The sequence below is a fragment of the Artibeus jamaicensis genome, unplaced genomic scaffold (genome assembly GCF_021234435.1).
Source record: "Artibeus jamaicensis isolate MK-2021 breed Jamaican fruit bat unplaced genomic scaffold, CSHL_Jam_final scaffold_537, whole genome shotgun sequence".
In the NCBI taxonomy this organism is placed as follows: Eukaryota; Metazoa; Chordata; class Mammalia; order Chiroptera; family Phyllostomidae; genus Artibeus; species Artibeus jamaicensis.
The window spans coordinates 2237045-2262623 of record NW_026522047.1 but is presented as its reverse complement, the minus strand read 5'-3'; the positions used below and the strand labels follow the sequence as shown (position 1 = coordinate 2262623).

Below are 25579 nucleotides of genomic sequence, written 5' to 3'. Positions count from 1 at the left end.
CTGAGAACAAAAACCAAAGCACGAATGTAAATACGTAAAAGGGGAGAAAAATAGACTTTTAAGTCAGAAACACGGAGGACAGACAGGAAACAAGCTCAGATTGCCCCAAAAAATAGTGCAGGGGAAGAAAGTACATTCCCTCTGGGTGAGCGGCATCATGGAAAAGTTCGAGAGACTACTTGGTAACGGCCAAGCCCACAGAGCCCATGACCCTGGGGAGAGCGCCCTAGGCCGGTGAGCACGAGCGATGGTCTGCTGTGTCCCCCCCCACACTCATTGCTGAAGTCCTAATGTCAGACAGGGTGGGTTTACTAGGCAGGGCCTGTGGAAGTGAATGGGTCACCAGAGACATTAATGGCCTTACACAGACCCCAGAGCTCCCTGCCTCTCTCCACTGTGTGAGGACCCGGGACCAGTCTACCTCTGAGAAGGCAGCCTCATGTCACTGGACCGAGCTGGGACCTCATCTCCAGCTTCCAGCGCCCGGAACGTTGAGAAATGCATTTCTGCTGTTTTTAAGCTGCCTGGTCTGTAGTGCAGCAGCTTGGACAGATTAAGAAAACATCTCTGCTTGAAAAGTATTTATTAGCCCTCATGACAGCCAGGTCTTTATAGTCATACGACTTAGATAAATCAGAACCAGAGATTTAGACCAGGCCAGAGGCAGAAGGAAGAGACAGGCCACAAAGGCTTCCCTTGAAATGAAAAGCAAAACAAAGAACAATTGCCGTTTAACTAACAAGCAGGCACAACTCCAAATGGATGGCCTTATAATAGGTTATATTGCAAATCGGTTTGTTGCAGAACAGAGGAACCTGCGCAGGAGATGGAGAGCATTCTCGTCCTCAAAATTCATCCCTGAAACTCGTTTTAGTTAAGGCCAAACTGGCCCCATGCCAGGAATAAGTGTAGAAATACACAGCCAGCCAGTCTATCCACCTGGCACCTGTGAAATATCGTGAGGAAAACTGTCGAAATAGATACCTTTTCCACACATAAGATCAGGGGTAAAATGCTGTCTTTCCTGAAACAAGACAGAAACAAACAAGACACGCTCATACACAAGCACACACACACTCGCACATGCACACCGGTGCTCAAGGCCACACTGAAGACAAAGCCTCGCACGCAGACTCCACTCTGCTGACGCATCCGCCTGCGGCGTCAGCCCCTGGCTTTCTCAGAGGGAATATTTACGACTCCACCCAGAGGAGCTGGCTTGGGAGGTGCAGAGTATTTTTGGACAAACCCAGGGAGGTTCGACTGTCCTCCAGACTCGTGGGGTTTCTGCAGTGACAGTTCAGCTTCTCCAACCAGCGTGACCCCAGGGGCATCTCCACAGACTGGAAACTCCATTTTAAGAAGAGGAGCTGTGGCTTTAAAATAGCAAAAAACAAAACAGGACAGAAAACAAATGAACTCTTGGGTTGGCCAAAAAGTCCATTGCATTTTTCACGTAAAATAAATGACACATTTTTCATGTTCACCATTCCTTTATTGATTTGGATACTTTGACTATATCAGCTATCTCCTGCTATTGGCTTCTAGTGGGGAGAGGTCGGGATGCTGCTAAACATCTTCCAGTGCAGAGACAACCCCACAGCAAAGGGTTATTTGGCCAAAATGTCAATAGTACCAAGAAACTCCACAAACCACTTCTGACACATTTGATCAGTCACAGCACCTTCTCCATACACTGCACAAATCTTTTTTTGTGTTTCAGTTATGCTTTTACCTTTCTTGAGATAATAAGACATACTACACTGAAATGTTGCATATTTTCTTTCATCTTCAACATTAAAATGGCTGCACAAAATTCACCAATTTGGACAACTTTGTTTTTAAATGCACGCTAATATGACACCTCTCGCAATACAATCTAACAAAATTGTTTCAAATGAAGTGAAACACAACTAAGGTCTAATAGAGCCATCTTAATCGGAAAAAACATGCGGACTTTTTGGCCAACCCAATAGATCCTTGGGTTTGTATAAATTAGTGGAGTTTGGACGCCCTCTGCTGGACGGGACCGATCACAGCCAGTTGCTCCAAAGCACTGTGGGTGGAACTCACTGTTCCCAGGGAGCCGTTCTAATGGTTGCTGCGTATACTTTGTTTGTTTACTGGATATTTTTCTGTTTTGTAGATGACAGGAAATGTCCTTTCTGCCAAGCCATGCAACACTAAACTAGAAGAATCTAATGCAGATTATAAATGTAAAACTGTGCACTTTTTTAAAAATAGAAATTGAAACTGAAACAAACTAAGCAAGTAAAATTTGAGCACCAGCAGGGTATTTGTAGGTTCTTGGTTGTCAAATCCCTACCTAGGATTTGTCTCAATCTAGGCCTTGGTCAGACCAATATATTTGCAACTAATTACAAAGTATTTGTCGATGCAGTGTCACGCTGGACACTAACAGACACTGAGTCAGCTCTAGCCTCTTACGTATTTGAGTAATACAATATGATCAGGCTTTTTTTTTTTAGAGAAAATTTAAAAACCTGATGGCAGAATTACTCCCGAGTCAGGTCCTCATTTGGGTGTCCAGTTTCTACACCACATCGGGTTTCCGAACAACACGATCCTTACAAAAAGGTCACGTAATAAAGACCGGGGTGGGGCACAAAACCAAAGTAGGTGTACAGTTGTTTGTGTGGAAAATAATGCGATAATTAATCAACAATAATAGTAATAATACAAGAATAGGCTCTGTGTCACGTACTCTGAACTGTAAATCTCCTTTGGCCCGGCCCCGTGTTTTGTCAAAGGATCAGCACAGCGGAGGGAAGAGAGCCAGACGGGAGTCTCCTCTCTGAGAACATGGAAATCAGGGTGACCCTTCCTCTGCGGAAGTCCTGAGCATCAGCTGCCGGGAACACCCCGCGGCCTCAGAACACCCTGCAGCGCGGTCCAGGACGCGGAAAGCCGCCCCGCCCCACGCAAAGACCAAGCCCCCTTAGCCCTGGTGGGAGGCCTCAGCCGCTGCGCCAGGGCGCCCTCTGCAGCCCGCCCGCGGCTCTGCAGCGGCAGTGGTGCGGTCCCCGAAGACACCACTGGAGGCCAGTCTTGCTGCAGCCTGAGCTCCAGCCACACCCTCATTGAAAACCAGTGAACTACGGTTAGGGAAACAATGCTTTGTGACTAAACACATACATGTACACAAATCTAATTTTATTTTTAAAATCCAACATAATGGCAAAATATTTTCTGGAGAAGATATGGAATCTTGTTCTGATATTTCAATTAAACCCCTCTGTCAGTGCACAGGTACCTCAGTATGTTGACTATCTTGACTGTGGTGATGCCTTTATGGTACATACATACGTCAGAACTTATGGAGCTGCACACTGCAGTGCTCTGTGCGCTGAATACCTACGTAGATTGTGTCTTTTGAAGCTGCTAACCGGTACCCGGGAGCGGCACGCCTGTCCATCACGGCCACTTCTGTCCAGCCCTCGCTGTGCTGAGCCCACAACCAAAGACCTCCCTTCAGATAAAGGTCCACATTTTTAAGTCTCCTATCAACATGCTTCCCCAGACCTGTCTCTTTTCTAATGATTCAAACCTTTGGTCTCAGAAATATGTTGATTAGAAAAGTTTTTATTTATTAAGCTGATTAAGTGAAATAGCATTCCCCTGATTTTTCAGAATTTTTTTATTTTTAATAGTTTATTTTACTGTATTTTTCCCATTACCATTTATCCCCCTTATATCTACTTCCATCTCCACCTACCCACCTCCTCCCCACAAAAAACTGTTCTTTTTAAATCACTGGGGACCACAATGAGATCTGACTTGCAGATGTATTAAAATAAGCAAAACAAACAAAAGAAATGACCTGACTTAATTTGCGTTCACTTCAACATCTAATTCAGCGTAAATGTTTATTCAATGTTTGGCCACATGTTCACCAGGAAAAATGTATCATCACTAACTGAGAAAGAGGAACCGAAGCGGCGAACCAAGGAAATCCCTTCCACGCGAGCCTCTGTTCACCGTACATGTCTCACCACGCACAGCCCCACACAAACACTGAGCTAATTATGATTTGGGGGCAGGCGGAGGAGAGTCACGGCGACCCCCAGATTCCTAAGTTCTTGGTTATCATGCAGCTGATGTTTTGCTACAAACTGCTACCCAGGAAGGAATCGAAAGTTTAGTGAACTTTCAGGCGGAGGGTGGACGAGCAGGGTCCTGCGTTCCGCAGACTCGGGAGCCTGCCGCCAGTGTGGACTCGGGGTCGCGGTGCCACCAGTAGAGGTGGCAGGAGAGGGGGAGGAGATTTTACGTGAAACTTTGCTAAGTGTGTTGACACTATCACATAATGAGCAGATTTTCAAATAGCAAGTTATTTCCTGTAGAAATAATGGATATGGGGTTAGATGCAGACCGTTAGGGCACATATGTGGCTGAAGGTTTTTCTGAAGCTTCTAGAAGGACCCACCAGAGAGCCCCAGAGAGTAGAGTCCTCTGAGCACCCCCCACCCCAAGTTCTCACACACCAAGAGGACGCGTGCATGATAACCGGGTCTCACCGATTCTATAAAATCTGTGAAACAGCACCTGAGCACCTTAAAGTGGTTCATATTCTTGTACACCATCCATGAAGCCCAGAGAGGCTGAAGGGCAGGCTCACGGCCTGGCGAACAGAACAGAACGCGGTCCGTCTGTTCCCACCGCAGGGCTTCCTCCTCTCCGCTCTTGAACCCTGTCCTGGAAAATTTTGCTTTTAGCTTTTCGATTTTTAAAAGCGTATTTATATTGGCACAACCACTTTGGAAAACAGTTCTGTGTTAGCTAACAAAGTTGAAAATGTGCCCCTCCCCCCCCCCAAAAAAAGGATACTTGTGTTTTGGGAAGATTCTCTTATCCTGCTTGCCCTGTACTCCACCAGAGACCTCAGTCCCTCCGGGATGCAGCACTGAGGTCACGCAACGCGTAAGCCCGTCTTACGCACACACCGTCTGCGGAGGACGTAGCACACACTTTACGTCACTATGACGTCATCTGACCCTTACAAAAGTGCCAGGCAGGTATTATTACTACCACCCCTGTTCTAGAGGCCTGGGGCAGGCAGCTCCGAGCTGTGAGGTGTGCAGGGATGAGCCGGCTGCAGGGGACCTGCCCCTGTGACCACGTGGGTTGTGCTCTGGCACCAGAAGCCAGTTCCCCCAAATCCAGATGTCCTGACCTGAACCTTCATCTGCGCACACGGCCACATTTTCCATAACTCGGAGGCTGTGCACTGGTTCTACTCAATCTAGAAGAGAAAGACAGCCTTCGGAGTGGAGATACACGGCTGTATTTTAAAAAGTAAATCCCAGTTTCCGCCCATCTCCCTACTGATGACCCTGTTTGTGTCTGGCATGGCGCACCTGCGACTCTCAGTCCTGGGGTTTCAACGGAACCGAAGGCCCAAACTGGAGCCTCCGCACAGCATGGCAATGCCTGGAAAGAGGCGGAGGCGACGCTCCTTGGAGGCGGTGCTGCAGGTGGGAGACCCGGGGGCACAGAGACGAGGGATTACAGCAGGCGTGGGAACAAGACCCCCAGGCCAAATGCCCAGACAAGGCCTATTACCTCTCCAGGGCGCGACTCCCACCTGTAAAGTGGGGACATCTAATGAGGGTGAGTTAATTCGTGTGGGATACTTAAAATATTAGCACATAGCAAGTTCTCAATAATGTCAGCTCCAGTATTAACAACTAATTTTGAAAATGTTCAAGACTATCCACGTAGATCCATTTCATTTCTCTGTTTCGGAAAGTTGAACTACAGTGATGAGGTAATTTTGCTTTTTAATCCACCTTAAAATTTCCAAGTGGCATGAAAAGCATAACTATCCTCTGTGGAAAATTCAGCAATGATGACAAAGCAGAACTCGTAACAGCACATCTGATAAAGACGGTGCCAACCCAAAGGATGGGTTCGGAGGGTGTGACTACTATTTAGTTTGCCTGAATTCCTGAATTCAGATTTCATGGTAATTGGGAATTATAATTATTTTCTCCATTCTTTATGGCCTCACAACAGTGCTGAGAGAAGTAAAACCCACAGTCGGGTTGGCCTGCATGTCAAGGATGCTGCGAGAATGACCGATGAGCCGTGTTTCTGAGTCAGCGGGTACAATCTGTGCTGAAGTATTGCCGCCAAAGTCAGGCTCACCCAGGCGGCTGCGACTCAGGCAGTGATTGTGTGTCTGTGGCCAGAGCTGGTCAAGAGCCGACAGACTTCCACTGTTTCTCTCTGCGCCCAAACACCCAGAGCCTCAGCCCCTTGTCACCAAGGTGCCACTGAAGTGCCCAGCAGGAGCCCCCAAACATCGACCTCTGCCCATCAAACATCAGGGGGAGTCTGGCTGCATTTAGCCATGATTCTGGCACCGTCTGAAATTCAAATGCCTCATGGGGGCCAGCAGGTGAGTGGGGTGTGGGGACAAGGGACCAAAGGTCTGTCTATTCAGCTTCAAACTGTTCAAGTGGAATCGCTGGTCCAATAGTATCAGATATTCTGATTTGTACAGGAAAGCTGGGTTTCAGACTTTTATGTAACATTTTATGATACTAAAATATTGGCAACTAAGTCCATTTTTAAAACATTATGTGAGCTAAACAGAATATACCTGTGGCTTGGGTCATATTATCAAAAATAATCCCCAGGCTTTCTGGCAGAGCGTGCAGTCCGAGCAAACAAACATGCAGAAACCTAACGACAACCCACAGAAGAAAGCTTTTAAAAATTTTCTTAAAAGATTTTATTTACTTTTTAGAGAGAGAGGAAGGGAGGGAGAAAGAGGAGCCATACATCAGTCAGTTGCCTCTCACGCGCCCCCTACTGGGGACCCATCCCAGGCAAGTGCCCCAACTGGAAATAGAATCGGTGACCCTCTGGTTCACCAGCTGGCACTCAATCCACTGAGTCACGCCAGCCGGAAGAGAAGCTTTAAACCCCCGTGATGTCACTTACTAGAGTCATTTAAGAACACGCCACCTAGGGTTAATTTTTAAGAGCTTCTTCCTAAATAAAGTCCTAAACCTTGGCTGTTTCACCCTCAGAAATGAAGCCCCAGGAAGACGTCTTCCGTGTGGCACACTCAGTTGGAACTCATTTTAGCTCACGGCAATAACACTTTGAGATGCAAAATGTAATTAGATTTTGGAAGGAGAAGAAGTTAAGGGTAACAGTTTATTACCTAAAATGGTTCCTTATCTGTGATTTGGGATTTTCATGAAAGTCATATGGAAAATGAGAATAATTCTGAGAAAGCGAGGACTTGACCAAGGACCCTCATTCTAGGGAACGTCTTTGGAGTGGCAGGCATTTCCGTGTCAGGCGGAGCCACCCCAGACCCCGGGTGCGGCAGCAGGACCGGGAGGCCGACCTCGCCACACGCACAAGGAACGGCAAGACACTTAACCAGAAGTGCATTTCAGAAAACCATGAACGCTTCTGCAAATCCAGAAGAAAATGGCCCTACGAGCTAGATTATGTTTCGTGTCTTTTCCTCTACTTCTAAATCCATTAAAGCGCCTTTCAACCGCGCACCTGGGCATCTTGCGTGAATCCCAGCCTCTCCTTAGTCACGGGCTCTCTCTGCGGTGTTTAGAGCAACCTGATGCTCGTTCTTTCCTCGAAAACAGCTCCATCCTGGTGGTGAATCAGGACAAAACGAGGAGACACACTCAAGAACCTAAAGCTTCATTCCCTAACACTCTTTAGTGCTTTGGTAATAACGCAACTTAATACAGCACACTAGAATTTAAAACAAAAAAACAGTGACCAGTCAAAGTTGATCATAACATGTTTGCAGGTCCTGCCATCAAGAGGGAAAATGTGTTTGTCACCATTGGGCCTGGGCTGGCCAGTGACTCTCACAACCAACACAGTGTGGGGGGCACGGTAGCCCTTCCGGGGCAAGGCTGTGGGACACCTGGCAGCTTCCTTGTCAGGATGCTGCTGAGACCCCATGTGAGCCAGGGGAGCCTCCCAGAGTCTGGGAGCGTTTGGGTGGCTGTTTGAAACTGCGATGCGCTGGGTGGTTGGCTGCACTCCCTCAGAAGCAGAACCACAGCTCAGAAAGACCGGTGATGCACTTGGTACGAGCTGGGGGTGCTGACGGGCGGGACCCTGGATGCTGGAGCCAGGGAGGCCTAGATTGCAATGCATGATCTAGTGCTGCACATCCCCGGGGCCTTGGCTCCCTCGTCGGTGAAACGTGGCACTCATCACGCCCCCGTGTCACCGCTGTGGCGCTGAGTGGATGAAGGTACAAAGCCACAGGAAGACTGATGTTACTTTCCCTCCCAGATCCGGTCACCTGCCTTGTGCTTCTCTGTCTCCTGGGGACGGAAAATGTCCTTCTCTTGCAAACAGCATCTTATAAATGCTTCGTGCAGGGCACTTCGAGCTTGTTGCACACAGTCCATTAAATCAGACACCACCCTGGTGTTAGACACAGGAGACCAGTTGGTGAGGAAGGTGCGCTCTGAAAACCTCCCTTTATGCAGGTAGAACTCAGCTTCAGAGCGAGGCCTGAACGCCCGGGGCGAGGCTGGTGCTCTGTTCACGGGGATATGCACCGTCAGAACCGCCAGTGTCGGACGCAGCGTCGGCCTCTCTCCTTCCCAGCTGCGTGGCTGCACTGCTGGAGAGGCACCCGTGCGAACCCCGGATCCCTGCGCCCCGACTTCGTGCAGCCCCCAGTGTGACTCAGCAAAGCGCTTGTAGTTCTAATGGGAGCCTCAGGGGCAGCAGACACGCCCTGCGCAGTGCGCTTCCCTCTGCACCGCGGGGCCGCCCACGTGACTCCTGATGCCCAGGAGGGCGCGGCGCCCACTTCGGTCTTCACAGGCGGAGCCCACGAGGCACAGCGGCCCAGCGGGGCCCCCGGCGCTGCCAAACACAGGGCCAGGACCCAGCGTTGCTGAGTCCAGGAAGAAGGAGTGTTGGAGCGCAGCTGAAATGCGACTACAGAAAAATATCCGTGACTATAGACAAGGAATGAAACGTAAATGTGATTGTATTAGAGTAGCACAGCAATCAAACTGTTTTTCAAACTTTTCTTTAATTTCATGTCGATTTTTTTTCCAATAAAAACAGCAGTTTTTAAGAGCAAAATGGAGACCACTGCCGAGCAGCGGCCTCTCCCCCGCTTCTGAGACGCATTTCAAGGCATGGGAAGGGCATTCGGGGTCTGCAGCAGCACCTTCTGGGGGCTTAGGTGCAAGGCAGGTGCACGTCCACATTAACCGTAGTGCGTCACTCCCACTACAATCCTCTGACCGATGATCGGTAAACGTGACACTGGACCAGCTCCGGGTCACACACGAGGGGCATCTGTGAGTGAGCTGACTTCCAGTGGGTGGGGCTCCAGCCAGCCCACCCCGCGTGTCCTCTGCTCTTTGCATTTCCCCCTTTTCCTTCCGCATTCGTACGTGTAAGCTCTTCCAGGAGATGAGAACTTGCTCTTCTTAAAGAAAATTAGAGGGTTTACCCCAGTGACGGCTCCGGTGTGGGACGCAGCAGTGGGAGGTCCCTCCCTCCCCACACCCCGCAGCTGCCCGCGTGGGCGCCTCCGTCGGGACCAGCACGGCCGCGGACTCACCTACAGGTCTGTTTCTGGGAACCCAGAACATTCTGGGATCTTCCGAAGATTTTAATGGGCAAAGTCACAATTTGTAACCACAGGTGGCTTTCGTGCAGAAAATAAAAATCGCCGCTGAGAATGAAAAAACCCCACGGACACGTATGAAGAATGAGACTGGGCATGAAGGATCAACAAACATACGTGAGATTTTATACGTGTGAAAACAGAAGCCAGAGGCAGGACAGGGACGGAGTGAACGGCAGGATCCGCTCGCACACTGCCACTCACACCCAAGTCGCCGGGGCGAGGATGGAGGGGACAGGCTCAAGTTCATCGCGAAGGCACCACAGTGCCTCGTGTTTTCAGTCGGCTTGACTCCCCTGTGCTTACGACCGTCTGCTGAGCTGTCCCGTAAATTCCTCTCCTGAAGCCCGAATATGGATATTCCAGCATTATTCCAGAATTTTAAGTCAAATGTGTGTAAGTAACTGAAATTTGCAGCTTCCATTTCAGAAAGCCCTGCACGGCCTGGCTGGTGTGGCTCAGTGGCTGGGAGTCGGCCCAGGAACGGACAGGTCGCCAGAGCAACTCCTGGTCGGGGCACGTGCCTGGGTGCAGGCCAGGACCCCACCCGGGCCCGTGCCGGGGGCAACCGACGGACATTTCCCTTGCACACCAGTGTTTCTCTCCCTCTCTCCCCTTCTTCCCCTCTACCTAGAAATAAATAAATAAAACCCGAAAGGAAGAAAGGGAAGAAAAGAACTGCATGGTCCTGTGAACCCCCATCCTTCCTTCGGAACCGGTTCCAGCATCGCCTCCTCCGGACACGCTCGCGGCCCCGCCCAGCCCGCCAGGCTGGGGTGGCCTCTGCCACCGGGGCTCGCTGGCTTCCAAACACCCTTCTCTCGGCCCCGCGATCAGACGTCACCTCGATCAGACCACGACAGTCTCTGCTTCACGGGACTGATCTTGAAAAAAGGGACTTTGTCTTTTATTCAGTGCCAAACCAGAAACTCAATGACGAGGCAATGAATTAAAAGGTGAAAAGTCAACTGTACTAAATAAAGCGCCTTGAAGGCTGGCCCTGGGTCCCCCCGACACCTGCTGGCGCTGCAGTTTTGATGGCGCGTGCCTTGTGGTTTCATCTCTGTCCACTCCTGGGATCCTGTGCTCTAAATATTTGGAAGCCAGCCCACGAGCCCTGCCGGCCCCAGCAGGACAGACGACCGGCAATGCCCACCTGTCATTCGCTGCCTTGGGTGATTCCCTCGCACGTCGGCAGCTTTGAAGATGGTACAAACTGAAAAACTTACAGGACGGCCCTCTCCAGTGTCCACACAGACACAGTCACCGCGGGTAAGGACAGCAGCGTCACGCAAATGCAACGGATGACAGTCCGCGCAACGCAAAAGGCTTTGAGCTGTGCGTTTAAACTCTGGTCACTGTTATTTCTTGTCCAACAGGGACTGACACCATTTTTGTCAAACTGTCTGTGCCTGTCCCCCGTATGCCAGGCACTTTCAACCCTGCTGCTGGAGCATGAAGAAAAAAGTGTCCGATTTCTCATTCGTGTTCTTCCTCGTCCCTGCCTGGGACCCTCTTCCCGGGGTCTCTCTGCCCATCAGGACGTGAACAGTGAAAGTCCAGTAACATGCTTCCTTCACGGAGCTTTTTTCCTGGTGGCCTCAGTGAAACGCCACCGTGTCCCTCCTGCTTTTCAAACAGAAAGGGGTCAGAGCCAGTGCCCCCTGCACACTGATGGGCACAGGGCTGCGGCCTCCAGGCCCGCTGCTCGTTCTCCAGTCTGGTGGCTCTGCCCCCGAGGAGACAGTACCGCGGCCGCAGGCCTCACCCCAGAGCAACTGCGTGAGAATCTCCGGGGAGCGAGGTGCAGGCGCGGCTGTGGCAGCCACGTACGCAGCCACGTTCTTGGCCGCGGAGGAGAATCACTCTTCCACAGGAGGCCCCCCGAGGGCTGGCACTGGGTCCCAGTCACAGGCATTCCCAACAGTGCACTCCACTCCACCCAGTATCTACCGAGGACCGGGGCACAGTAGGTCCCCAATAAACACACCTCGACTGCAACATTAAAATCTGCCACATTTGAAGAAAAGGACATCAGACGACGAATTTTTACCCTTCATGCCACGTTCTCTGACAAACCACCCACGTGGGCTGAATTCGTCAGGCAGGACCTGCTGAAGCTGCTCCTTTCCCTCAGGCCCCTGTGCCGCACACACGTTCATGCGGCTCGGCAGGGGTGTCTGTGAGACTGGGTCTGGTGTCCTTTTTAAAAAAAAGAAAAGAAAAGCCCTTTCCTCCTCTCTTCATGCCGAATGGACAGCCAATCATGCCTGGATTTCCAGCACAACCAGGCTGAAAGTAAAGGGCTGGCGTCCGGGGCCGGGCGCCCCTCGCTGCTGTCACAGGGAATCAATCAAAGCCTCCAGCACCCTGAGGCGCGGCGGCCTGGGCGCGGTGCAGCAGCTGCTGGTCGGCGGGAGGCCGGGCTGTTTGCAGAAAGCACAGCAGTCGGCTGCTTCTTTCTCTCCTTTTCAGTTCCGCAGGGAGCGCCTCCCAGCCAGGCACCAGCGTGCCTCGCAGGGGCACCGGGGGGCGGGCGTTTGAAAGCCGACCTTGGAAAGGACGCCCTGGCCTTGCTCTGCTCCACCCCTGGCCCGAGGCCTCTGCCGGGTTCTCGGGGACTCACAGGTGTGACCCAGGTCTACTGGGCTGCCCTGGCCGCGTCACCCAGAGACATCTGTCCCAGGATTCTTCAATGTTATTTAGGAAAGACCTGAATCGCCTGTGCTCAATTACGTGCAAGAGTCAATTTACTCATAATTTTAAAAATAAATGAACAGAGTGACATTTCTGTGCCAAGTATTGTGCCAACGCCAAGAATTAGAAGACACAGGTGCACTAACAATTACGGAATTGTCGCAAATTCTGCGGTTTGAGTAGCACACTCCACCGTCTGTGATCGCAGCAAACCAACAGCCTCGCACGGGAGCTGGAAAGGCGGACGGCAAACTGTTGGATATTTGGAAGCACATCTTTTCAGAAAAAGCAAAGCATACCAAAGAAGTCATCATGGTCATTTCTTACACTTGTATTTTGGTTGTTATTGCGAAACGATGCCCACCACCTCCCTCCACAGCTCAGTGAGGTGTCCTGGCCCCCCACACCCACCCAGACCTCCGAGAAAACAGTCTCGGGCCGTGTCCTGGTTTTGAATAGCTTCTGCTGACCGCATGCGGGTGTCTCGAAGACCAGCCTGGCAAGGAGACTGACGCTCGAACCCCTGACTAGACCTGCACCTGAACTCTGCAGCTTTCAAAACAGTTCCCCCCAGAAACCCCACTGGCTGTGCGGGTTGGATTTGTGTGTCACGAGACCCCATGCCTGCCCTCTGGCTCCACCCTCCCTGCCAGCGGTGCCTTGGGGGGGGGCCTGCTCTGAGCGTGTGAACAGTGTCACCGAAGCTGTTTTTCTGGCCTTCCTTCGGGTACGCACCGCGTGACCGGAGCCCCTCCTTCTGTCCATAGGGTAATGGAGGCGGGGTAGGGGCGGGGCTGGTGACTGCTTACCCCAGACACCTGCCCTCTGTGGCTCTCCCTGGATGAACAGGGACGGGGACAGGCAGGTGCGCCACTACCTGAGCCTGGAGGAAAGGAAGCCGAGAGCCCCGGCTGCAGTGAGGGCAGCGAGTGGGGAGGAGCGAGTGTGCCAGTCGGTCAGCGAACCAGGAAACCTGGTCCAGGAGGCGCTGGACTGGAGTCCGAGAGGAGGCACCTTGGCTGCCCAGGCAGCTGCAGCCCGAGAACGAGGCCCAAGGACACACGGGTGTTTGTGAGGCCCTGCGGCACCTCAGTCTGCGGAGGAGACTGCCCGCTGCAGAGACGCCAGCGTGGCCTCCCCAGGGAGCCGCTGCCACCTGCCCTCCTGTCAGCCACCCTGCGCTGGGCACCACACGGTGACATCTCCCGTCCTTGTCCCTCACCTGACCGCCCAGCCTTCGGGCCTGCGCCTCCGTCAGCTCCTGTCTCCTCTGCGGCTTTGTTGTCAAATCACCGTGAGGCATCACAGTGGGTACAGTGGCCTCAGAACCAGAACTACAGGCCGGGTGGCACCTGCATTGAAAATGAACCCCCCTTGTCCTCAGGGCTTCACCCTGTCTGCTGCTGGTTCTGAGTAAACCTACCGCGACGCTCTTGGCTTGTCACTTCTCCGGGGTGTGACTGTCTCCTTTACCCAGTCCCGTCACTGTCATCAAACCTGGATGCTGTGATGGACACCGAGGACTCACCAGGCAACTGAACACAAGCATCTGAAACGCCCCGAGGACCTGCTGTCCTAGAGCAAAGTGCAACAGGACGGTGCTGACGTTTGCCATAAACTACCGTACTTTTCAGACCATAAGATGCACCTAAGTTTTAGAGGAGACTAGGAAAAAAATTTGAAGCAAAAACTGTGGTAAAATATTTAATAACATAAATAACATATTTCACCAATGTAAATATAAACAGAACTCCAGGGCAGCATTAACAACCATTATTCCTGCCAAATTTGGGGGGAAATATAGTCTTATACTCTGAAAACTACGGTGACTCGATTAGCATTTAAGGGTCTTCGAAAGCCTCTGCGCCCAGTGGGAGCCGTGAGCGCAGTCCGGAACTTTCCACAGAGGAGCGGGGTGGGCCCCGTGGACAGACGTGCCCTGCTGTCCAGCTGCTCCCCACAGAACAGAGCGTCTGGTCGGCTGGGTGGAAGGACGGTGCCGACCAACCGCAGGACGGACAGATCACTCAGTCTCCCAGGCAGACACAGTGCCTTCGTGATGAACCAAAACCAGAAAATTAAAGTAGGTGCATTGTTGTTGGAATTCCAGTGAGAGTCACTAGATTTAGTCAAAATTAAAAGGGAAAAATCAGACGTGGGACCGTGCCATCTGTGCCAAAGAATCCCGCGGCAAAAGAGGCCAACAATTGTGCGCCGAACAGTGTGAGAGCCGCCGGTAACTTCCCGTGAGGACCCCTCGCTTCACAGACTTTGTGGTGCTGAGACGTTCAAAGTGACGGTGACAGCGGGCCACTCCAGGACAAGGGGGACGAGGAGTGGGCGCTACGTGGTCATGTGGAGGGGTAGGCTTGGTCTCTCTGAGCAGAAGGCCGGGGAGAGGAGAACTCGTGAGCCAGGTCTCTGCAGTGGCCCCAGGATCCGGGACAAAGTGGACAAGGGGCGTGAGGAACACGCGTGTGTGAAGCCACTGCTGACCAGGACGTCGGCCTGGGGGAGGCGTGCGAGGGCGCGAGGGGACAGCCACTCACGCACAGCGCGGCGCTGAACCGCCCCCACACGGCACCAGCGGAAGGACGGGAGCGTTGGGCGGGGCCCCGCAGGTTGACGGTCACGCGGTGCTCGGGGGAGGCCGGAGCAGCGGAGGGGACGGCTCTGCGGTGAAGGTAAAGCGATGACTTTGAGATACTGGATATTCAGAGTAAGAGAGAGCGAGTCCCGGGAGGTCCTGAGGTTAGAGCGAAACACGACCCTTTAATGGAAAAGTTTGGCACAGATGCGGTAGGTGGATGACCAATTCTTTTCTCGTCTATTCAGCTTCTTTGGTAGCAACACACCCCATGTAAGATGTCGTTGAGTTGCGCCAAGTACCGGGTGCGTTACTGTGCTTCTAAAGGACAGATTGCAAAGGCAGGCCCCGCGCAGGCCCACCGACCTTTGACCCGGAGTCCCGCCACCGACCCGCCAGGTCTTTGCCGGCTGGAGCCCTCGCTGCAGGCCTGGAAAACACCCGCTCTGACTTGTGCCGATGAACTTCGGCTCCGCTCTGCAGGCGGCAGGGCTGGTTGAGAACAGGGTTCCGGCTGGTTAGGCCCCCACAGTCCCTCCCGCAGGGCGCGTCCTGCCCTCGGGTGGAGCGTGTCCTCCCCGCCCTGGTGCAGCCCCTCCTGTGTCTGCTCATCACACCTCCTGGACGCCGATCCTCGTTTCCGGTCACTTAATCTGCAGGTCTCCCCTCCCTGGCTTGGCTTTACCCCTGTCCAGTGTGCCCCTAAATCCAAATGGTCACCTGTCATTTACTTATTATAAAATTGTCCATACGTCTGACCCTGGGCCACGTCACCACTGTCTCTGTAATACAAACACACCATCACCCAGGTCCCTTCTGATCGTTCTCTTGAACCTCACGAGATGTCAGGTCCTGCCTGACGGCGGCAAACACAGTCGCTGCTCCTCCCCCAGGCACCCGTCTCAGCTGCTGCTAAAGCCATGTCACAATTTGTACTTGCTTTTCATTACACGTTATAAAGTAGAAGTTTTCCAAAGTGTCTATGAGACACCTATCGATGTGATGTTCAAAACACACCAAATGGGGGAGGCAAACCAGGGTGCCTCAGATTTAAAGGACTTTCAGGGACACCCAGTACACAGTTACTTACGATACTCCCAGAACCACTCCCAGCATCACCCACACCACGTGCCGAGTGCAGGCAAACCTAGTCGCTCCAGTTCCCACGTGTCAACTCTCCCCTGGGCCGGTGAGATCGGGAGCTGTTCATGGGCAAGTATTAGCAGGGTTGGTTTTTGCTGCAAAGATGCATCTGTGAAGCCCGTTTCCTTCCTACAGTAAGGGAGACACCGTTTGAAGGAAAAGCCATAAAAATGAGACAGCGAGAGGTGATTTATTTGGTTTTCTTTAAGGGAAAGTTGCCCAAATTATCTCTTTAATTCACATTTGCTGCAGCAACTGGGTAGATTTATAACATGCTTAGAAAGTCGGTGGGCATTCCCGAGTGCCCCAGACACGCTGATCCTGTGACCAGACAGAGAGAACGGCAAGTCTGGTCCAGCAAACCAGCCAGGGAGACGTGTGGCCAGTTAGGCAGTTCCCCCTTGCCCATGCAGCCTGGGTGCGTCTGTGTGTCTGTGTCTGTGTGTGTCTGTGCCTGTGTGTGTCTGTGTCTGGGCCTGTGTGTGTCTGTGTCTGTGCCTGTGTGTGTCTCTGTCTGTGTGTGTCTGTATCTGTGTGTCTGTGTCTGTGTCTGTGTGTCTGTGTCTGTGTGTGTCTGTCTGTGTGTGTCTGTGCCTGTGTGTGTCTGTGTCTGGGCCTGTGTGTCTGTATCTGTGTGTGTCTGTCTGTGTGTGTCTGTGTCTATGTGTGTCTGTGTCTGTGCCTGTGTGTGTCTGTGTCTGTGTGTCTGTGTCTGTGTGTGTCTGTGCCTGTGTGCCGGTGGACAACATGGACCGAGGCAGGAAGGGACTAAACAGTGAGACTCTGCACCAACTAAGTAAATCCAAGCACCTCTGTCAGGCTGGTCAGCCCTAATGTTTCAACAAACCCATAGTTTCCTTATGGTGTTTCGATTTCAACCACCCTTTCTATTTGCTCTAGACTTCCAACGAGAAAGGCCTGGAGGTGTGGTCAGGCGTGGCCTGCACCAGGCAGGCGGCAGACCTGTTCGCAGGTCGGTGCCCCGACTCCGGGAGCAGGCGGGCGGGCCCAGTGGTTCTCGGGAGACCTTCACTGAGTCAACATCGGAAACTGGCTCCTGCGTGAGAGCCCCGCGGGGGAAAGCCGGGCCCATCACTGGGTGGGGAGCACAGCCCCGCTCCGTCAGGCTGACGGCGTGCCTGTCAGCAACGGTAATGGCCCTCCGCCAAGGTGCACCTGTCAAACCCGGCCCTCACCTGCTGCCTCTCGGCGCCAGGCCCTGGTCGCTCTGATGGCCTCTGACGTCAGGCCGTCTGGGTGGTGAGATGTTCTGTGACAGGGTGACATGCGTCTTACGGAGAAGTGGAGGAGAGTGGAGACGGCAAGAGAAATGAGTGTAAGATCCAAATTCACTGGTTACTGGTCACCTTGGGAGACCACTCCGAACAGTACAAATTCCAAAGTGCAGTGATTTTACTCCTATTTTAAAGTACGGCATGGAAATGCATGTTAAATCCGAACGGTAGCTTAGGCCACCCCATGACCACCTCCACATAACCCCGGACTCCCAGCTGGCCCCTGAGCCCGGAGGTCGGCCAGACAGGCCCGCCTCGGGGGAGGGAAGCCTGCCGGGGTGACCAGAAATCCAGCTGCTGCTTCCAGATCAATGGCCCAGTTTTAGATGAGAATTTAAATCTGCGCAGGGCAGGGCACCAGGTCCCCGGAAGGAGGATAGTGTGTTATCAGGCGTGTCTGCGACACCGGCAGTAATGCGGACACAGCCAACACCCAGGAGGCCAAATCAGAGCAGGTCCAGTGACTCTTTTGGTTTCTGGAGTTTCTGGGTCATTTCCAGGACCATCACACCTGACACTCGCAGTGACCTGAGTGTGTACACGTGTGGAAAGAAGTCCTCCCGGACCCCTGACATCGGAGGCCAGCAGCCACCAGAACCCTGACCACCCTTATGAAAAAAAATTGCTCTGTACACGAAAACCACTTCCATCCGGCCAGTCGAGCTGTGTACATTTCCGTCACCGCAGTTACTGGCTAACGTAATAATCATGTATTTAATGTTCACATGTGGACAAATTATAAATAAGATTCTAAAACGTAATCATCCCTTAAAACTAGAATCAGAAGCCATAAGGGAGGGACGTCACTTTTCCCTTGCGCTCGGGCCGGTGACTCAGAACCTGGCTGGACAGCGGTTCTGTGTCTGATCAGCGAGGAGACAGAGGTGCCAGCCTGTTGCTGCCGCCTGGCACCACCTTCGCAGACCAGACCTGGAGGCCAGGCCAGGCTGGGCCTTCGGGAGGCGCTTCCAGGTGACACAGACCCCCCCTCGCAGAAACAGCTTCAAGTCAGGCTCCTCCCGGGCCAGCGGAGGAGGGCCTGACGCCCCCTCACTGCAGCGGGTTCTTCAACAGCTGGGAAGAGGTCCCTGCTGTGCACTGAGCCCGGAGAGCGCAGGGCAGATGGGTGACCCTGTGGATGAGGACGAGCGGTGTGAACTCACTGACAAACCGCCTGATGCCGGAGTGGCTGGGACAGAACCGGCAGAAGCGTGGATGGAAGCGCCGGTGCAGAAAGCCCGTCGCCCCCAAGTCCCGGCCTCACTCAGAGCCCACCTCTGCTGACGGACGGACGGACGGATGGAGCTCGAACGCGTCTGGCAACGTTAGCCGACACCGCAACAACCGTTTTCCTATTTGGATTCGCACTTGTGTTTTGAGCCGTCCTTTATTTGGATAGAGATGTCTGCTCAGGTTATAAAGCCCAGGAAGGCGCCGGTCACCGATCTTGAGCCGTCCACGCCCGGTGACGAGCACAGAGCCGCCCACCCAGCACACGGCACACGCCCATCAACTTCAAGGAGTTTTCCTGTGTGTTAGCGCAGTAAATTAATTCATTAAACAAGCCAGTTCTTAAAAACTGAAGCTCGTTAAGCAAATGTTAAAAACCAAGGCCTTTGCCTCAGTGAGGATAAACACAAATCGGAGGGCAGAAGACAGTTGTCTGCGGGTCAGCAGGAAAAAGTGAATAAAAACCAGGCCTGAGGACTCAGCAGAAGCTGCCCCCAGGTGGGGCGGTGTCAGTACCTAGAGCACAGTTGACACCTCCCTCCACCTTTTAAAAATGGACCCTCCCTAGAGGGTTGGCAGGTATTAATGAACTTCAAAGGACAGACATACCTACATGTTTACTCAGTCTCAAGTTCATGAGATAAATTTTTCTATCAAAAGATTGTTGCACTTGATAGAATCCCCAGCTCTGCGAGCAGAGGAAGTTGAGATGGTGAACACACTTGTCCTGATGGCTCCTGCCGGTGTCGGCCGATGCACACGCTTCGTCTCTGCCACCAGCAGGGATTGGACCGAGTGCAGGAAGGAAAGAAAGGGGGCTGCAGGCGTACCCACAACTCAGTCTGCTCCGAGTCAGGACGCGGCCGTAACCAATACAGACCAAAACTCTCAAATCCATTTTGAAATACAATCGCTTGTCTCTTTGCAAACCTCATCAAGAAGGAGAAAGAAACCTGAAAGGCTTCAGAAGAGCAGGAAAAGCTCCCACAAAACAAGGGCAGAGCCTGTCCCATGCCAGGTTCCTCAGGAGAATGAAGAGAAGCTGCGGTGTGAGCGTGGAACCCGCTTCTCAGCTTGGCCTCCTGTCACACGCCCAAGCCACCTGTCTCCTTATTTGCTTGTGGGTTTTCCAATCCAGGTCGGTGTCTGGATGGAGTGAAAGAACCGCCCGGATGCACTGGGGGCACTTGGAGGGGAGGCTGTCGTGGGCGCCGAGAGCAGACCCGGCAGGTCAAAGAGCGCGTCAGGGAGCGTGACCTGTCGCTGACGGACAGAACTGCGCTGGCGGGTCTGGAGGGGGTCTCGGTCACAGAGACCTGGGCAGCTTTGCGAGGGACATGGGGACGGCCCAGCACCTGCCTTCCATGGGAGAAATGGTCCCAAATGTGGTATTTGGTGACTGGCAGGCCACACATCTCTCACCTCCCAGCTCTGTCCCCCTGGAAAGTGCCTGAGCACCCAGCTCCTCATCTGCAAGGCCAGGCAGTGAGACTCAGTGAGAGCAGTTCTGCTGCTGGGACGAGACAGTGTGTGGGAAGCAAGACTGCGCTCCAGACGCAGAGTGGATGGAGGAGGGAAAACGGTCCCATTCCGCCATCGCTGTCTCTCCAGGTGAAGCGTGACTTGACCAGCCAGGGCACACCCAGCACAGACTCACGCCTGCTGACCCCATTCTCAGGCAGTGGTCCCACTGAACTCTAGAGCCCCCCCAAAAAGAGCTGGGAGCCTGTTAAAAATCCCAAAAAGTGACTGAGCAGGTCTGAAGGGGGTGCTGAGAATTGTGTTCTGTTAGCAACGCAGGTAACCATGGTAGTTGTGGTCCGCAGACAACACTGCACTCTAGAAACAGAATTTCAGCATTTCAGCATCAACACCCAGCTGTTACTTACATGCGAAATTCACAGCAAAACAAAACAACAAAACATATCATAAAGGCGAACAGTACAGACAGAAACAGGAAAGGAGAAGGCCGGACTCCAGGGTGTACCGAGTCTCCCATCGAGTGAAAGGTCTCCACGCCCCCCGGGCAGACGGTCCTGTCAAACACCTTCCGTGTCAGCATCTGCCGTTCTCAGGCAACACGGATTATTCTGGGTTATACATTGATGTAGAAAATGGTAATTCATAGGTTCTTTGAAAAATTGAAGAAATGAGGATATTTTTCATGACAAATTATACATGAAAGCCTTTGCAGACTTGACTGAACTAGATAAGTTCAAAACTATTGACCACAAGAGGATTTTAACGTCAAAACGTCGGACCGGCTACCTGAGCCCACTAAAAACGCCCACTGTCCGTGGCCACGGTGGAAACACACCTTTCGCGTGTCTGTTCCACGGCCCCGCCTCAGCCACACACTCTGCAGTCCTATCCCGGCGACACAAGGAACCAGCGACAAAACCCACGTAACCAAAATACCATGGAAAACCACGAAGACTTTAAAATGCTGGCCTGGATCAAAACACCTTCACTGACACAAGGCCCCTCAAGAGCCAGTCCCACTCTGTCAAAAACAAAGTGCACACAGTTGAACCCAGACACCGCTGTCCCCAGGCGTGGGGACGGTTTGAAGGCGTTTCCTCGGTTCCTGCCCCAGAGGAGCTCACGACACCCAGCGGTCCTGGGTGGCTCTGGCACGCTGACCGGTGCCGGGCAGTTCACTGCCACTTACGTACAAGCCACTGCCCTGCTGTGGGTGCTACGCACTAACCTGGTCTGAGATCACATTCATCTTGATCTGCCTCAGCGCTGTGCAGAACGCCCACTGTCCGGAGCTGTCAGGGACTTGGAACCTGGTGAGCGCACTGTGCACACGCGAGCCCGCGCGACGCCCAGCTGAGAGCCTGGCTGTCCATCGCCTCGTCAGCACCAAGCCCCACAGACCACCCCCCAGGTCTGCACCCGAATCGCCGTTCCTGTGAAATACCCGGGTCCCAAGGAAACTGTCTTGTGGACGTGTCCGAGGAAAGCAGTTTCTATAGCTACCTTCCCAGCAACAGGATCTGGTTGATGGTCCTTGGACACTACGCAGTGACGTGTGAGTCTCTCTCGCTCCCTGCAGAAGCACCTTTGTGTTTCGCAAACACCCAGGAGCCACCGACCTGGAATGCCAGCCCGGCCTTGGGTGCTCCCACTGGACATAAACAACGGGAAAATCGTCCCCAGACGAGGCCACCCTGTTGACCATGAGGGAGCGGAACACAATGGCCCCTGTCAGGTCTGAGCCACAGAGGCCAGATGTCCTGTCTCCAGCTGAGGCAGAGGTGGCCGCTCCCCTGTGTGCCCACCCATGGTGGGGACTCACTGGGACCCCCTCACAGAACCACCCTGCCTTCCGAGGGCACCCAGCCCACACGCACATCCCCGTCTTGGACCCTCCCCAGATCACCTGCAACGCCCAGACCCCGGGAGTCCCTCCTCACTGGGTCCCACCCCAGGGCGAGGGGGGGCCCACAAAGCCCACTACAGGGGCCCCTGGGGGTCTTTCCAGGGAGTGCAGAGCCAAAACAGACTCTTAGGAAAGCTGAGAAACTTTGACCTGCAAGGCACTCACTAAAACTCTAATATAAAATAAAACAGCCCTGGCTGGTGTAGCTCAGTAGGTTGAATGCGGGCCTGTTAACCGAAGAATCTAGGTTTGATTCCCAGTCAGGGCACAAGCCTGGGATGCAGGCCAGTTCCCAACAGGGGACACATGACACATGGGTATTTCTCTCCCTCTCTCCTTCCCTTCCCCTCTAAAGATAAATAAATAAAATCTTTAAAAGATAAGATAAAATAAAATAAAACAGCCCTGCTTGTCAGTGGGGTGAGCACCAGCCTGTAAAACAACAGGGTCGCCAGTTCGATTCCCAGTCAGGGCACATTCCTGAGTTGTGGGCCAGGTCCCTACTAGGGGGTGTGCAAGAGGCAACCACACACTGGTGTCTCCCTCTTTCTCCCTCCTTCCCCTCTTTCAAAAAATAAATAAATAAGTTTTTTTTAATGAAATAAAATGAACCCCTTCAGCTCGTTTTCTGACATTGTGGGTTTTGTGGCGAAGGAGCCTTTGGAAAACTCCTGTGGTGAGGTGTGGCGCGAACCATGAAGGACGTCCCATCTGCTGAGTACTCACTAGAAGAGGCATGTTTTCAAGGAGTGAAATTCAGCACATGACACCAACACGCTGACCCCGTGAGCCGGGTCCGAAGTCGGGTGCTGGGGGACGACACCCCTCGGCACCGTATCGCTGGATTTGATCCATCTCAATGGACTGAGCTAACAGGGCACCAGCCGCCCGGTCTTGCTTTGCTCAGGCTTTGGCCATATTAGGAAAGCTTATCTCCTGGTGGCTCTGCCCTCCTCCGAGGACACCAATGGCCTAGTTTCTAATACGCCAATGTCAGTCGCCTGCCCCAAAGCCGTAATTTGAAGACCTGGAGCACATCAGTGTGAAGGCCCCCAGTTCACACGAGATCCAAGCTTCCCTTGCATCACGGAACTGGGACACGTTGAAAAATGACAGTGGCTCTCAAAGCCCCAGCATCTCGCTCTGTCCCTCCCGGTAACGTAAAGATTTCCCTCCTACAGGGTTTATACCAACAGATAATTTCCTTGTAAGGGGACAGTAGCTACACCTAAAGTTACTGCCATAAACCCTATATTAAATACAGCCCAGAGAATTTTATGCACATCTTCTGTAATCCTCACAAGACACAAAACTGCATGTCCAAGTGTCCACACATCACAGAGGAGCCCCCGGAGCCCAGGAACTAAATGGTTCGCTCCAGACACGATATGAAAGGATAAGCTGAGATTGGAACGCGCTGTCAGACTTCACAAGGTGGAGAAGGGAGACGTGTGTGTGTGTGTGTGTGTGTGTGTGTGTGTGTGTGTGATCCTTTTAGGTGGAACTACTTTCAACACTGAGCGTTCACTGTGTTTCAATATGGGCCTCTGTGCACACACATTCAAAACTTGCTATTGTTACCATTTTGACAGCAAGCTCAGAAAAGAATTCATTCCTAAAATAAATATGTTTCAGAACCCGGGGCTTAAAAAACAGCCCGTTGTGACGTCCAGAGCTGCCTCCTGCGTGCCCTTCCTGAGGGCTCTGGTGGCCTGATCCCCATCCTCACCCGGAGCTCACCCTCGCAGACCCCGGCCCCACCCTGCGGCTCCTCCGCAGCCTCGGCGCGCAGAGAGGGATGAAGAGCTTTTTGAAATGGTGTTGTGAAGGCAGGCAAACATTCCTCTCTTCTTTCTTTCTCCCCGTTGCTCTTTCTCTTTTTTAATTGTTTCTCTTGTTAGAAAACGTGGCTCAGTTGGCTGACACTACGCACATGCCCTGGAGGGTGGGGCCCGAAGGACGGCCTGGCTCCGCCTGCCTGTCCCCGGTGCCTTATCCGGCCAGGTCGCCGTCTGCACGCTGCCGTTAGCGTCTTCATGGGTGGACATGCTTATGTTCACCATACACACGACTGCATGCAAACACATGAATCCCTTGTTTGCTAACACGGTGACTTTTCACTAGCAGAGGTCTCTAATAATTTTGAAATTTCAGATTCTGAGATATTCAGAGACTGGCAATTGTGAAGCACAATGCCATTCAGCATCATCAAAATAGACAATATTCATCTGTTCACATTAATCGTTTTTTCAATCTGCTCAATCGGAATCCAAGCCATCCACTCCTGGGACCATTTGCATTAGAATCATCTCTCACACTCACCCCTCTGCCAGCCTCTGGAAGGAGCTGGATTTAAGGAGAATTTACTGAAAAGGCATCTCTCTCAGAGGCTCGAGAATGGTCAGCGGGAGCCGGGCCATAAAGAGAGCAGGGCGCGGGGTGGGGCCCAAGTTTGCATCCTCCGGGTTCCTGCTGGCATCGCCTCCATGCAGACCAGGGCGTGGGAGCCCAGGAGAGGGAGCCTGCTGGGCCCCCACCGCGTCCTGTCTTTAGCTGCTTATCTCAGTCCCAGAGAGCTCTCACTCCTGGCTGGGAACGCTGCCGCGGAGCCGAGCAAACCCGAGAGACACCGCCCCGGGGTCCCATTTCTCCCGTCACAACAGCCTCTGCTCCACGGGAAGAATCCACTCTGCGTGGAACCGAGGCGGCCGCTGTCTGGCCTCTGGAGATCTCGTCTACCAAGCACACCTGCCTCCCCTGTGCCCCCCTCCACCTTGCTCATCACGTCCCTTTTCAAGTCCCTCGTTCTAAAAATAAAAGGACTCCCTCTGAGCAGGCGGAGGCCAGGCGCAGCCCCCCGCGGAATCGGCCTCCGAGAGCCCGACACACTCGCAGTCCTGCCGGGGGCTCTGCTGGGTCGGCGAACACGGAGAACCCCAGGAACCGCGGCGCGCCCGCCCCTGTCGCCCCCCGCCCTCCGCACTCACACACGTTTCTGCAGGCGGCTTCCCGCATTCCGGCCGGTTACCTTTCTGGGTCTTTTCCTTCTCTGACTGCTGCCATTGAACTTCTCGCCGCTGTCGCTTTTCTGACCTGCATCTTCGTTAATCATGGTGAGAGGCTGGTACAGCGCCCGGCCCCGGCTGAAAGGCTGCCGCCCGCACCGCCCTGCGAGTGTGCGAGTGTGCACTCACAGGAGCTGAGCAGGGGGTGGGGAAGGGGCGAAGGAGCCGAGCACGCCTCGTTGCCATGGTAGCAGCTGCCACAACTGTTTATCTGGCTGCATTGTTAAATCCGACTCCACCAATACACAGCGGACCGCCACAATGAAGGAAGCCTTGAGAAAAGGACACAGGGCCACTGATGATTCAGGGACTCGGCTGGTCTCTTCCTGACACACCCTCCCTTCCACCAGCTCTAACACGCACACACACACGCACACAGACCTGCACGCCAATGCGCAAGACCCTCCCACAACTGCACACACACCCCACACATGTGCAGACCCGCAGACCCGCACATACCAGCCCATGTCCCCCACACGAACGCACACCCACAAACAGACC

General features: G+C 53.2%; 1 protein-coding gene across 9 annotated transcripts in view; it reads right to left on the bottom strand.

Annotated features, from left to right (window-relative positions):
• The window catches only part of ANK2 (ankyrin 2), a 305473-nt gene that overhangs the window by 137203 nt on the left and 142691 nt on the right, over nt 1-25579 (bottom strand). For 3 of the 9 annotated variants that reach the window (XM_053658108.1, XM_053658127.1, XM_053658119.1), the window contains exon 1: nt 25042-25169. The exons of 3 other annotated variants lie outside the window; for them this stretch is intronic. In XM_053658108.1, coding sequence (XP_053514083.1) covers nt 25042-25125 — 84 coding nt within the window. In that variant the 5' untranslated portion in view covers nt 25126-25169. Of the gene's footprint in view, nt 1-25041; nt 25170-25579 lie in introns of those variants that run through there. 3 more of the 9 variants (XM_053658131.1, XM_053658128.1, XM_053658135.1) reach the window with 2 other exon arrangements.